This window comes from Patella vulgata, chromosome 7 (assembly GCF_932274485.2).
Source record: "Patella vulgata chromosome 7, xgPatVulg1.2, whole genome shotgun sequence".
NCBI classification, from domain to species: domain Eukaryota; kingdom Metazoa; phylum Mollusca; class Gastropoda; family Patellidae; genus Patella; species Patella vulgata.
The window spans coordinates 44749409-44765394 of NC_065885.2; the positions used below are offsets into that span (position 1 = coordinate 44749409).

The following is a 15986-nucleotide window of genomic DNA, read 5'->3' on the forward strand; positions in this document are numbered from 1 at the left end:
ATAAAACTTCGAGTATAAATGATTACGCTAGGAATTTGGAAAGGAAGTTGACAAAAGCAGTTCAATTTGCTCGTATTGATTTAGAACTTACTCATAATCGTTATAAACTAGAAAGAGATAAACATGTACAATTTCAATCTTTAGACGTTGGCGACAATGTGCTAATTATAAGGACTGTATTAATCAAACGTGGGACCACAGTGTTCGGGTGGTTGAGACATTCAAAGATAACCCTGTGTTGTATAAAGTAGAGAGAAACGATGGTAGAAAAGTAATGATTCATCATAATAAGTTGAAGTGTGTAATCGAACTTTATTCCCAGATAAAATTATTAATAATAGTGAGAAGTGTCGGTAAACAGAAAAAGTGTACTCATCCTTCAGTGAATACCGAACAATATGACTGTGATTATTATTCTTCTGATGAGGATGACAATTTAATTGGTTATGTGAAATTCCCCACTCCTGTATTGCATGAACCTAATGTGTAAAGTGATACCGATACCACTGAAATTCCTCAGTGTGATAATGACAGTAATGATAATTTGTTACCAAATACACTTGTTAACCCTCAAGTTGAATATGTTAATCAACCAGTGTTGAGACAATCTAAAAGACAGCGCTTTTCAAAACATTATGATGGTTTTGAATTATATGGTGATGCAGCAAAATGTGGACAATATAATAATTAATTCTTAAAAAGAACTCACGCAGAAGAAACTTGGATAATAAAATTACAAACCATTTGCCCTTATGGTCTCAATGATAGATTTAAAAACATCGATTATAGTAACCGTGATGAAAACACTTTGATTACAAGAAATTGTTACAAAAAACTTGATCATAAATTTCAAAAAAAAAAAACGTTCTATAAAAAAATCGAAATTTCAAAAAGACCCAGAAAGTATTTTGAATGAATTGTATTCTGTATGTCAATGCCATACTTCCGATAAATTGTCCTGTGCAGCTTGTGTACTCAACCTAGCCCGACAAATTATACACACTTTGAAAAATCCACAGCTAAGAAACTTGGTGTCCTCATACAGGATATCATCTATTCTAATCAACTTAATAAACGCTTTCTTCCTCAATATTACGATGTTATAACCGATTTGATAAATAGTAAATTTTCACCTAAGCATTCAATACAGCCTCAAAAATGCAAAAGAAAAAACCTGACGTGTTATGTAAAATCCTTTTTACAGATAAACATATACAAGACATTGGATTGAATAGAATCTTTAGAGACCTATCAGTAATTAAATCTATACCAGATACTATTCCTAAAATTTCACCTACAGTCGTATACAAATTTTTACCTCCAATTCATAATAAAATATTTAACTACCATCAAACTATTGAAAACCTTAACGTGCAAGAATTTATTAACAATTACGATAATACTACATGTCAATGCGCCAACTCTTCCTTTAAAGACAAGTTTCATGACTATATACTGACAGGAAACTTCGATATTGTTGAAGATAAAAATCTTAAATAACTTTTTCGCTTTGGACCACATTTTCGAGAACAACCTAGTAAAACTAATTTCAAAAAGTTACATAATAATCTTAAATCTCAAGTCAGGAAATGCATAGTAGCTTGGTCTGATAAATTTCGTGCACCATTAGAATCTTTTGGAGAATGGAAAAACACTGTTTTTGATCTCTTATCAAAAAGAATCAAATACATAAAACATAACCAAAGACACCCGCCACCCGAAGTCCTAAATATTATATCCGCAGTTGAATGTCTTGCTTCTCTTCAAGATAGATTTGTTCTAACGCCTGTCGATAAGGCCAGCAATTATATTGCATTTATCTGTAAAAAATATAAAATTAGAAATATTCTTACTGAAGTTGGACTTTGGCCCAATACCCATAATGACACTTATAAATGCATTACGGATTTAAGTAAACTAGATACTTTACATAACCAATATACATTTAACAGGAGTAATGATATTAAAGACAATATGAAAATAGATGCACTACCTTACATCTATTCTATACCTAAATTCCATAAAAACCCAGTAAAATTCAGATATATAATATCCTCCAGTATCTGCCAAACGAAACCATTAGCTAAGACTATCACCAAAGGGCTTAAATTATGCCAAACCCAACATGCCATTTGGTGCAGTACACTTCGTAGCTATGCTGGAATTAATAGTTTTTTTTATAATTGATAAAAATAAACCTATAGTAGACACGTTAGAAAAAATCAATAAAAAAATTAATGCAAACACAATAGAAACGTTCGATTTTTCTACTTTGTATACTATGCTTCAACATGCAGATCTTAAAGATAATTTAGATTGGTTTGTAGATAAAGCCTTTAATGGGGCTTTCGGGAAAGGCAGAAACTTGATGGTCATTTATGCAGAAGATGCTTAATGGATTATAAAACGTCGCAATGCCGACAATGTAGTTTTAGATAAAGAAAAATTTCAAAATATCATACATTTCCTCATTGATAATGCCATATTTGAGGTTGGGGATCATATAATGCACAAACCATTGGTTTGCCAATGGGAACTGACCCCGCCCCATTTATGGCAAATGCACATTTATATAAATAAGAATTCGACTTTCAAGACCATAAAACAAAAACAGATTACAAAGTAGCTAAAAGTCTAAACTATACCTTCCGATACATTGATGACATAACACCTATCAATGATAGCGGAAATTTCAACAAATATAAAAGTGAAATATATCCTCCTGAACTAATATTAAATAAAGAAAATTCCGGTACTATAAATGCATCTGTTCTTGACCTTAACATCAATATAATTAACAATAAATTTGATGTCGGTATTTTCGACAAAACGGACAAATTTGGTTTTGAAGTAGTAAAATACCCGTCAATCTATAGTAACATACCAGATACCACGCTATATAGTGTTTTCTTTTCACAGGCATTACGATTTTTGACAATATGTAACAATAAAGAACTATTTCTCTCCCAAATAAAATCTCTTTACTTTAAATGCACTGCCAAAGGCGCTACACAATTACACATTTTAAAAGAAATTTCAAAACTTCCATTACTTCAACATACCAAGTTTGACATTTCTTGTAAGTATACAACCGACTACATACTGGATAATAATGATCCAATTTAAATTTGTATTTTTGATTTTCTGTAGTTACCTAACCCTGTCTGAATTACCTCCCTTAATGTTATGCCTTTATAAATACACTTACATAGTTTGCATTTATGTGGGGTATTATATTAATATATTATATATTGTACAATTACGTAACTTAATATAGAGCGAAGCTCTAAAGCAATGCGCGAAGCTTGAGCGAAGCTCTTTTCCAGTAACACAGGAGCGTAATTAAAAATGTCACCCACAGACTGTTGATTAAAAAAAAATTCAGACCGGAACCGGATACACTGGGCAAAACAGGCAATGCGCATGTCAACTTACCAAATCTCGCCCAAGCGAGATCACGTAACTAACAAAAATAATTCTATCCACCAAATCTCGCCCAAGCGAGATTACGCGCCTCATAGAACTATTTCTATGACGCGTCTAATCAATGACGTCACATATTTTTTACGTCAATGAAAATAATTTTCACACTTTTTTGTTCTTTTTTTAAAAACAAAATTAATGTATAAAATTTAGATCTCAATAAAAACTAAATTATTTAATATTTTTTGTATCACTTGAGAAAATTAATTATGAAGGTTTTATATTTAACAATAATCAGCTTCGCTCTACTCAGGCAATGCCTGTTACATATTATAGAGCGAGTGTTGATTTTAAAAAAATCAGACCGGAACCGGATACACTGGGGAATAATGGCAATGCGCATGCCAACTTACCAAATCTTGCCCAAGCAAGTTTACGCGACTCATAGATATATTTTTATGACGCGTTTAATCAATGACGTCACATATTTCTGACGTCAATGAAAATAATTCTCACACTTTTTTGTTCTTTTTTTTTTTTCTTTAACAAAACTAATCATATAATTTAGATCTAAATTAAATTCAATTCGGAAAAACAAGATTATTTAACATTAGGCCTACTTGTATCACTTGAGAAACTTTTATCAGCTTCGCTCTACTCCGGCAATACCTGTTACATATTACAGGTAGTACTAGATGTATTAATTCCGATTAGTCGCTAGAACTTATGGTTTTTAAGCTTTTAACGTTATTTTATCTGGATTATCGCCCTTATTATTGTGATTTTTTTTCACCTTCTAAGATATGACGTCATTCTCAGTCAGTTTTGTTTTTGTTTTTTTGTGAAGATGGAACATGTACATGTATTGAATACTGAAGCGTTTCTCGATTGAATTTAAGAGTTTAGACTACTTTTTTTAATACATTTTACCGATGTGGTTACTTGTATAGTTGAATTTTACTACATATGCTTACATTCGTATTTCGTGTAGCATATAGCAGATCATGACTCATGCTGGCATTACACAATGGATTCTATTCCTAATTGTTTTCAAATTTGAGTGAAGTCTGTGTCACTACAGAGAGAGAGAGAGAAATGGGGTTTAACGTCCACTCGAAACAAACTAGGTCATTTCGGGACTAACATATGGTTCAATTTTATTTCCATAATTCGCTTGCGCGTAGGGGTCTTTAGCTGTGGGGGAAACCGGAGGACCCAGAGAAAACCCACGAGGTTGGACAGGCAACCCTACTCCTTGTCACGTACAACCAGGGATTCGAAACCATGCCAGTTGACTCAATGACAGGCCTTATGATACAGCGCGAGTGTGCTAACCATTCGGCCACCCAACCCCCCCGTGTCACTACAGACCCGGGACTGTACAGTGCAGTGGACGTTTACGGCTAGCCCCCGGATCCATTCACTTTTTTTTAATTGTCTGTATGTTTGTGTTTTCCTGAGTATGATGTCCTGTCCGTGTATTTGTTTTTGTGTAAATTGTGTGTGGTGCAGTCCCCCTGCACTTACTATTAAAGTCTAATTGAACTGTTGGTAATATACATGTAGGTTAGAAAGTTAAAAGAAACATTTTGATATTATGATGTTGGTTGTTTTTATGAAAACTGAGATAACTTGAAGTACCATACATGTGGTTTATAGTAAATATGGAACTATAAGAAATAGTTATAGAATGTTGTGTTATTTTCTTATGAATTGTTATTTGGTAAACATATAAATGCTTGTTGGAGTCATAATAATAACCATAAGTTTTCTATCAGCACTTGAAATGTTAATATTAGATGCTGGAGCATTATTCAACCTCATACAAATTTTTGTGCAAAGACATGACCATTTGTTTCTCTGTAGTGAAAAGCATTCAGCCCAACGAAAATTTTGGGAAAAGTTGGAGGTGGGCAAAGAGGCCAGAATTAACATTGAAGTCAATGGGGAAATTAATGAGGGTCTGCCTCCATTTAAGTAATTATTAAATGTAGTTGCCTCCCTTTAACTGTGTGGAGATGAGTCTGTTAATTATACACATGACATGAGTTTGGCGTGTGCTGTAGAATGGAGGAGAGACGAAGACATGTTGTGGAGCGGTTAGCTCGGCGGTCCGCCAGTAAATTTTCTAATGAAGTTGTGAGGCGGTTAGCCATATGAAAATCCTACAGACTTATAATAAATAATATGTAGATATATGCTGCTATGTAATGACTTATTTGGAGATGAATAAAGTTTCAAGTTTATGATGATGTAGTAGTGTATGTTTGGTTGTCGGTTGTTATATATTTAGTCGTACTGCACGCAGCGGCCCATCTACGTCATACTTCCCAGAATGTGACACTGCCCTGATTACCCGCCATTTAAAACGCCCACGTGATCACTTTGGGGCGGGATTTATCGACAAGACACAGTTTTGTTTAGACAACAGAGTAAAAATAACCCAAGCACTACGTGTGTTTTATGTAAACACGCCATATGTGGCTGACACTCGCGTAAAAGAGATATATAATATGTGCTATGGGTAATATTGCAATAAATTCTTTACCATTGTAAACTGTCTTTAGAGTTTCAATCTGTTTATCTTTCAAAACAAGGTTAGATACTCCTAAATTTATTTTCGCAAACAAAACCGCCTCTGTGAAATTATGTTTCATCTTTACCATTGTAAACTGTCTTTAGAGTTTCAATCTGTTTATCTTTCAAAACAAGGTTAGATACTCCTAAATTTGTTTTCGCAAACAAAACCGCCTCTGTGAAGTTATGTTTCATTGAATAATTAGAGGACTATTTTGTGATTCGGCTTTGATTAGTTTGACATCTTTCATACACACAACGGCTAAATAAACATATTTAATTTCATTCAATATGACAATAGAAGAGAAATAAATACTTTTAAAAATTTCTAAAAGCATACTCAGTGTTTTCGACTAAAATCGTTGATGTAGGAATTAAAATGTCGGTTAGCTAGCTGTAGATAGGCAGCCTAAGTTTGGGACGGAGCTAGCTGTAGATAGGCAGCCTAAGTTTGGGATGATATTTAGTATTAAGAAGTAGCCTCTTTCATCCTGTGTATGGTTTTAGTTTATTTAGTCAGTTAACTCTGGTTCTTTAATAGTCTTGTTCAACTAGACACTTCATATAGCTTGTAGCCTTGCTTTTCTATGTCATCTGTAGTTTCCACCTTATTTGGAGTGAGTAGTAATCCGTCACTAAGATACTGTCCCTAACATCCTGTTTCACCTTTAGTCACTTTTTCTTACATCTCCACCTTGGATAAATCATTTTCTTCTACAGCATTGAATTCATTAACTCAGGTAGGTTTATATTTGTTTAACTTGACAATATAATAGAAGACAATTCCTTTCTAATTTAATTACTGTTTTATTCTGATATAAGTTAAAATACAATAATACATGTATATTCAATCTAAATAAGTAAAAACTTATATTTTAAAAATGTATGTCTTATTTGGTGTTTGTTTTATCTTTTAGTGTTTCGCTCTTTTTATATATATGGTTTCCACAATATTAGTTTTCTATTTCCTCGAATAATAAGAGCACCTTTATCAGGGTATATTTTTAGTTAGTTTCCCATTTTGTTATATGTTATTTTAATGTATAATAATTCTAAATGCTCCACTCTTATTACCTGTAATAGGCAATATATCTCTATACTATATGACTGGTTGTTAGAAGCTATATTCTTTATATATATTTGCTAATTTAGTCATTTTGTTATTTCAGTGCTCTTCTACTTGCTCTATTGTAAATAATTGCCTGTTTTGTTCCTGTGTGATTGTAAATAAACTGTATAGCCGTGTTCCTGTTTTGTTTCTTTTGCCTCAAGCCACAACCTGGAAAGGTGGATTGTCCATCGATCCTGCTACAATGAACATAATTAGTCAAGTCCTATTTGTGAATGTGATGAACGATACACCCGGCCGGTGACATGGGGCAAATTCATTTCTATGGAATACCATTTGAAACACATCATATTTTCTAATCAATCATTCAGCTGGACCTTTCCACATTCAATAGTGGACTATTAGTGTACAATCTAAGATTAAACAATGTGTTGAGTGTGAATTAATATTGAATAAAATTTATAACAAATTATTTTACCGTAAAACTTAGTAAAAATGTTCAATCTTTAATTGTCAGTGCATCTTTATGCTTTCTGGCACAACGTTTCAAGGGGTGAATTAAGGGCAAGGTAAAGTGACACCATCTTGTTGCATAGTAGTCTCAACACCAACAAGGCTGAAGATATTATTTCCCAACACAGAATAGTGGCCCTTGGATACAAAGGTACAAAATAAACTCTATTACTCGCAATACACTATTTCACTGTAAACACCCATTTAATTCGTACATTCGCGTGTTATCACGTAAACGAAAATTTCAGTTTCATCACTTTCTTGTCCAATCGCGGTTACACCTACAGACAAAACGATAAAACTTGGGGACAGCTATTATCTCTCTATTTATACTCTGATCTATGTAGTACAGGGCCCTTATTCACGAAAACTTAAACTAAGTTACAACCGAAATTTTAAGAAATACTGCAACTTCATTGGATATATGCAAATTGATTTTACTGGTCAGCCAATCGAATTGCAGTATTTCTTAAAATTTCTAGTCGAGTCTTAGATTTCGAGTTGCTTTCCCATTTCCTTGTAGTGTGTGATTTCCACGTCTTGCTACCACGATGTTTGGATCCGCCATTTTCTTTTTCAATCTTGAAAATGACCCTTCATATCTTTAGACGAGTGATGCGAATAATGGTTAAACTTACAACGCTTAGCAGAACATTGTATAGATATGCAAAGGTTTCATTTACATCACCATACATACAATTATGTCTTATTCCCCTTTAGTAATAACACATTTCGCCGTTGTATAAATGTAAACAATGTTTCGTAGGTAGCCTTCGTGTCCAAATATCTGGTATGACCTTGACCTTATGCTAATATCAATGAGCAAGGTTGTAATTTTAAAAACAAATTTTTCATTTTTTAATTTAAACAACTGCGGGATTTGATATTAAAAAAATAAGTCATGCATGAATTCATTGATGCGAGCAACACTTCCTTTGAGCGGTAATTCGACACAGAATGGTAAACCAGGGGCTGCCGGGCAGGATACGCCCACATTTTCGAGAGATGGATAGAGAACAAGCTAAAAAGAAAGTGATTTTTCCTGCAATCAAGGGCCATAATTCAGGAAATTACAATTCGATATGTGCAAATATCGAAAGGAACCGAGATCTTTGTGTTATAAACTTACATTTCAAGTTTCAACAAAATCGGATAAAAATTATGACCTCTATAGGGTCCACAACCTTGATATACCATATTTTTTTAAGGCTATTTGAGAACGAAGGGCAGCCATTTTGTCTGTCAGTTTTGGGCCGATTTTCACGAAATTCGAACTCAGCTGTCCTTAGGGTGTAACGTTGATATAATAATACGTTTTTTTTAATCGGATAAAAATTATGACCTGAGTCCACAAGCTTAAAACGCGATTTTTCGTAAAATCAGGGGCCATAATTCAGGAAGTTACGGTCCAATATGCGCGAATATCGAAAAGAAACTGAGATTTTTGGGTTATAAACTTACATTTCAAGTTTCAACAAAATCGGATAAAAATTGTAACCTCTATAGGGTCCACAACCTTGATATATACCATATTCTTATGCTATTTGAGAACGAACGGCGGCCATATTGTCTATCGATTTTGACGAAATTCGAACTCAGCTGTCCTTTGGGTGTAACGGTGATATTATAATAATATTTTTTAAATCGGATAAAAATTATGACCTCTATAGGGTCCACAAGCTAAAAACGTGATTTTTTGTACAATCAGGGGCCATATTTAGAAAGTTGCAATCCGATATGCGTGAATATCGAAAGGAACCGAGATCTTTGAGTTATAAACTTACATTTCAAGTTTCAACAAAATCGGATAAAATTTGTGACCTCTATAGGGTCCACAACCTTGATATACCATATTTTTACGGTATTTGAGAACGAATGGCGGCCATTTTGTCTGTCAATTTTGGGCCGATTTTCACGACATTCGAACTCAGTCGCCCTTAGGGTGTAACAGTGATATATAATACGTTTTTGAAATCGGATAAAAATTATGACCTCTATTGGGTCCACAAGCTAAATACAGGATTTCGTACAATCAGGGGGCCATAATTCAGGAAGTTACAATCCGATATGCGCGAATATCGAAAGGAACCAAGATCTTTGGGTTATAAACTTACATTTCAAGTTTCAACAAAATCGGATAAAAATTGTGACCTCTATAGGGTCCACAACCTTGATATACCATATTTTTATGCTATTTGAGAACGAACGGCATCCATTTTGTCTGTCAATTTTAATCTGATTTTCACGAAATTCATACTCAGTCGTCCTTAGGGTGTAACGGTGATATAATAATACGTTTTTTTAAATCGGATAAAAAATTATGACCTCTATAAGGTTCACAAGCTAAAAATGCGATTTTTCGTACAATAAGGGGCCATAATTCAGGAAGTTACAGTCCGATATGCGCGGATATCGAAAGGAACCGAGATCTTTAGGTTATAAACCTACACTTCAAGTTTCAACAAAATCGGATAAAAATTGTGACCTCTATAGGGTCCACAAGCTAAAAACATGATTTTTCGTACAAACAGGGGTCATAATCCATGAAGTTTCGATCCGATACATACCAATATCGAAAGCAGTCGAGATCTTTTGGAGGTAAACCTATATTTCAAGTTTCGTCAAAATCGGATAAGAATTGTGACCTGTAGAGTGTCCACTAACAAATTGTGGACGGACAGGGGCGACGGCATAATACGTCCAAATGAAAATGTGGGCGTATAAAAATCTAAGCTATGGCTGCCTTTGTCAAGTGTTGGTAAATGTTAGTAAAAAGTCTTGTTTCTAAATTTTGGATAGATTATTATTCATTTATGTTAGAATAATAATCATTCTGAGGGTCTGCAGATATAGAATTTGTTACCTAGATATAATTTTTGTGGGGCAAATTCATTTCTATGGAGTACCATTTGAAACACATCATATTTTCTAATCAATCATTCAGCCGGACCTTTCCACATTCAATAGTGGGCTATATATTGAATGAAATTTATAACAAATTATTTTACTGTAAAACTTAGTAAAAATGTTCAATCTTTAATTGTCAGTACAGCTTTATGCTTCCTGGCACAAAGTTTCAAGGGGTGAATTAAGAAGTAATACAAATGATAACAATGTGTATTCATTATAACAAAAATTGCTGAAAACCAAAAACAGTTTCAAGGAAATTGTGATGCAGTATTTACAATATTCCATACAGACCCAAAACATTTAATCATAAAATGATGTTTATGATGGTACTCCATACAAAAAGTCTGAAGGTAGTCCCTTGAAAAAAATGGAGGATATTTGAAAAATAAAAGTTAAATTATATGGACATGGTGTGCTAAACAAAGATAGTTTTCAGTTAGTGATTCCCATGTTGAGTTGTTTACCCTGTAGCTGTGCAGTGCTGAATGGTATATTTGCATCATATTTTCCTAAGTTACAAATTCCAAAGTCATTATTTTTGATTTTCATCCATTTTTTATTGTTCATTATCATCTCAAGCATGTCTAGACACCAAAATAAAGGCACTAAAGGTGTTGTGAATGATTTTTTGAGGACCCCCTATTTCAGGTGTTGTGAAAATTTTTGTCACTTTACCTTGCCCTTAAGAAGTAATACAAATGATAACAATGTGTATTCATTATAAAAAATTGCTGAAAACCAAAAGCAGTTTCAAAGAAATTGTGATGCAGTATTTACAATATTCCATACTGACCCGAAACATTTCATCCAAATGATGTTTATGATGGTACTCCATACAAAAAGTCCGAAAGTAGTCCCTTGAAAAAAATGGAGGATATTTGAAAAATAAAAGTTTAATTATATGGACGTGGTGTGCTAAAACAAAGATAGTTTTCAAACTATGCAGGTATCTGTGTGAGACTTTGTGATTTCCCCATGTTGAGTTGTTTACCCTGTAGCTGCGCAGTGCTGAATGGTATATTTGCTTCATATTTTCCAAAGTTACAAATTCCAAATTTTTTTTTTTTATTTTCATCCATTTTTTATTGTTCAGTATCATCTCAAGCACGTCTAGACACCAAAATAAAGGCACTAAAGGTGTTGTGAATAATTTTTTGAGGACCCCCTCCCATTTCAGGTGTTGTGACAATTTTTGTCACTTTACCTTGCCCTTAAAGATATCAATTCCCGAAAAATTAATTAAATGAATAAACCGAAAACAATTGCACAATACGGAATTTCTTCAGACCAAAAATTCATGTGATTTCAGACCTTTTATTTTGTTGACTAGCAGGCAAAAGGATTTTTCCCAATATTTCTTCTTTTTTTCACATCAGACGTACACCTAGAGCAGCCCGGCATATCGTGTACGGAATTAGAAAAACGCTGTTTTGGGTTAACCAATATGGCGTCAACGGCTTCCCCAAAATGACGTCATGCCGCCTCCAGGTCATTAAAGCTTCTTGAATAAAATTGATTTTATTATTTTTCTCATCATCTGCTTTCCCGTTTTTGCTTTTAGGATATAACTTCATTCTATTTGTTTGTACAAATGGTATATAAAAAGAATTGTAGTATGGTATGAGTTTTTTTTTACCTGAACTTGTCTGTAACAGTATTTTTGGTGAGGCAAACAAATACATAAACAACAAATATTTTTTGTTAAATCACAATCCACTGATATTAACTTTAAAATGTCCAACTTTTAATACAGGAATGTTATAAATATTTTATAATTCAGCGATTAAAACTTTTTATAAAATACCAATGGATAAAGCAGTCAAAGTTAAAACTCCATTTGTAAAATGAGGTATAAATTCTTCAAACTAAACCACAGTATACAATCTGTTCATTTGACTGTCACAGGTTAATATCTTCAAATCATGAACAATTACAGAACAAAACACTTGATGTGTATATGTTATATGTCTAGTAGAGATGATCATAGACCTGTTGTCATCCCACACTTGTGTAGTGACACACCATACTCTATAAGAAAGCTAGCAACTGTTGAGCAACTGTAAAGTATGAGAACAGCTATAGTCTGTCAGTGTGTTATAGTAGAGTGTTACACTATCAATAACAAATTTGTCTTGGCATGTTGTACCTATGTAGCATTAGTACTATCATCATCATCATCTTCTTCACCATAGTAATTATAATCTTGGAAACTATCATTGTTCTACAATATCAAATTAACTATTATTACATCTTTTCATCTTGTATCGGGTACCTTATATTTAAAGATAGGTTGCCAGGCAACGAAACATACGCCCACATATTTTTACTTTTTTCAGTAATGAAACATTTATAATACACTAAAATCTGATCAAGAGCAACAACTCAGAAAACCATTAGAATTTGTTTGGTTTTTATAAAGTTCTGCCCATGCTAACGTTTTGTATACAAAACTTTTAATACTGTATCATGAATTTAGGTGTTCCAAGTCATAAAAATTCATTGAAAATCAATATACTTGTTCGTCTCAAGATCTTAAACTCTGTGTATCAATCTGCAGTCAATCGGATATTAACTTTGGCCTCTAGAGCGTCCACAAGATTTTTTAAAGGAATCAAGGGCCATAACTTTGGCAGTAATTATCAGAAATCTTTGAAAATCAATAGGATTCTTCGCCTCGTGACCTCAAACACTGTGTATAAATTTAAAGTCAATCAGATATTAACTTTAGCCTTTAGAGCATCCACAAGGTTTTTTGAAGTGATCAAGGGCCATAACTCTGGCAGTAACTATCGAAAATCACTGAAAATGAATAGACTTCTTCGTCTCATGACCTTAAACACTGTGTATAAATTTAAAGTCAATCGGATATTAATTTTCGCCTCTAGAGCGTCCACAAGATTTTTTGAAGTGGTCAAGGGCCATAACTCTGGCAGTAATTATCGGAAATCGCTGAAAATCAATAGGCTTCTTCGTCTCATGAACTTAAACACTGTGTATAAATTTAAAGTCAATCGGATATTAACTTTGGCCTCTAGAGCGTCCACAAGATTCTTTGAAGTGATCAAGGGCCATAACTCTGGCAGTAATTATCGGAAATAGCTGAAAATCAATAGAATTCTTCGTCTCATGACCTTAAACACTGTGTATAAATTTAAAGTCAATCGGATATTAACTTTGGCCTCTAGAGCGTCCACAAGATTCTTTGAAGTGATCAAGGGCCATAACTCTGGCAGTAATTATCGGAAATGGCTGAAAATCAATAGGCTTCTTCGTCTCATGACCTTAAACACTGTGTATAAATTTAAAGTCAATCGGATATTAACTTTCGCCTCTAGAGTGTCCACAAGATTTTTTGAAGTGATAAAGGGCCATAACTCTGGCAGTAATAATCGGAAATCGCTGAAAATCAATAGGCTTCTTCGTCTCATGGCCTTAAACACTGTATATAAATTTAAAGTCAATGGGATATTAACTTTAGCCTCTAGAGCGTCCACAAGCAATTGTGGGCGCCAGACCGACGGACGGACGGACCGACGGACAGGGGCGACAACAATATACGGCCACATTTCAATGTGGGGGCGTATAAAAATCCACATGTCAATTAGCCCAAAATGTCTGGGATTCTAAACCTGACCATTTCAGATTTTAATGAAATATGTAGGGTTGTTATGCCTGAAAAGTTGAATTTCAAAGTTCCAGCTCTATCATTCTTACAGTTTCTGAGATATTGGCATCTGTGTTTTTTGGCTTTTTTTCGCATGTTTTCGATGACTTCCCTAGCTTTAAATAGCCATATCTCCTGAACTACTAGCTCCATTTTCATGATCTAGGTGTTGATTTAATCAGAAAAGGATGAGATATCATCAGATCGGACCATAAAATATTTTTAGAATCAATAACCTTTTGACCTTGACCCTGAAAGGTGACTTTGATTTGACCAAAGAGGTAATTTTTCTAGCAGGCCTCCTATAATCTACCAATACACTAATCGGTACAAAAGTTGTAGATTATAGGAGGCCAACTAGAAATAATACCTCTAATTGGTTTTCATGTATGCTGTAGGTTGGTGAAATGAACTTTATATAAGATGAAGGTCAAAATGTTTTATTGTCTGATCTGATGATGGCAGACGATTCCTCATCCTTTTCCAAACAAAACAACACCTAGATCATGAAAATTACGCCAGTATTTCAGGACATATAGCTATTTGATATTTGATTTGATATTTGTTTATTTGGTGCACTGTCTATTTTCTTTCTTGTCTGCAGGTTTATCTTGTAGATGTTTGTTTTACGTCTAGTGCGGACCTCCTACACTTACTATTAAAGACAGGGGAGTTATCGAAAACATGCGAAAAATTAAAAAAGCAGATACCTCTATCTCAGATACCTCTGTAAGCACAATTGAGTTGAAACTTTTTACTTCAGTAATAGGCCTAGTTGGATCGAAATCTGAGAAGGGCGGGTTTAGGCTGTTTGGTGTAATTACCACAGAGAACTGAGATACAGCTTTGTTCACTTAAAGTAACTAAGTATCATGCAAAGTCTTCAACATCGAAAACACTGGCAGTAATTATCGGAAATAGCTGAAAATCAATAGAATTCTTCGTCTCATGACCTTAAACACTGTGTATAAATTTAAAGTCAATCAGATATTAACTTTGGCCTCTAGAGCGTCCACAAGATTCTTTGAAGTGATCAAGGGCCATAACTCTGGCAGTAATTATCGGAAATCGCTGAAAATCAATAGGCTTCTTCATCTCTTGACCTTAAACACTGTGTATAAATTTAAAGTCAATCGGATATCAACTTTCGCCTCTAGAGCGTCCACAAGATTTTTTGAAGTGATCAAGGGCCATAACTCTGGCAGTAATTATCGGAAATCGCTGAAAATCAATAGGCTTCTTCATCTCTTGACCTTAAACACTGTGTATAAATTTAAAGTCAATCGGATATTAACTTTCGCCTCTAGAGCGTCCACAAGCACAATTGAGTTGAAACTTTTTAATTCAGTAATAGGCCTAGTTGGATCGAAATCTGAGAAGGGCGGGTTTAGGCTGTTTGGTGTAATTACCACAGAGAACTGAGATACAGCTTTGTTCACTTAAAGTAACTAAGTATCATGCAAAGTCTTCAACATCGAAAACAAAAATTATTTGTCAATTTAAATCAACATTGATGTTGTGATCTTACCAGGAAAAGATGGGCTTCTGATATTCAATATTTAACACAAAATAAACAATTTACCTTGGTAAACGAATCGTGTACCATAATGCGTTTCAGCACCATTTGTAAGAAGGGAAAAGAAGAACGAGGCTAGACATATTCTACAAGTCATGTCAGATAGTGACATCATAGTCAGCACCATTTGTAACAAGGGACCCGAAGAACGAGGCTAGACGTATTCTACAAGTCATGTCAAATGGTGACGCCACAGTCTTAGCTTGAGAGCATGCACAATAAATACTATCAGTGTAGACTGGAATACCCAGACG

At 34.0% G+C, this 15986-nt stretch overlaps 1 protein-coding gene across 2 annotated transcripts in view; it reads right to left on the minus strand.

Annotated features, from left to right (window-relative positions):
- Positions 1 to 12219: 12219 nt before the first annotated feature.
- Positions 12220 to 15986, minus strand: part of LOC126827959 (cell division cycle protein 123 homolog) — a 273977-nt gene continuing 270210 nt past the window's right edge. For both annotated transcript variants that reach the window (XM_056102465.1, XM_056102464.1), the window contains one exon: positions 12220 to 12713. In XM_056102465.1, coding sequence (XP_055958440.1) covers positions 12639 to 12713 — 75 coding nt within the window. In that variant the 3' untranslated portion in view covers positions 12220 to 12638. The remainder of the gene's footprint in view (positions 12714 to 15986) is intronic.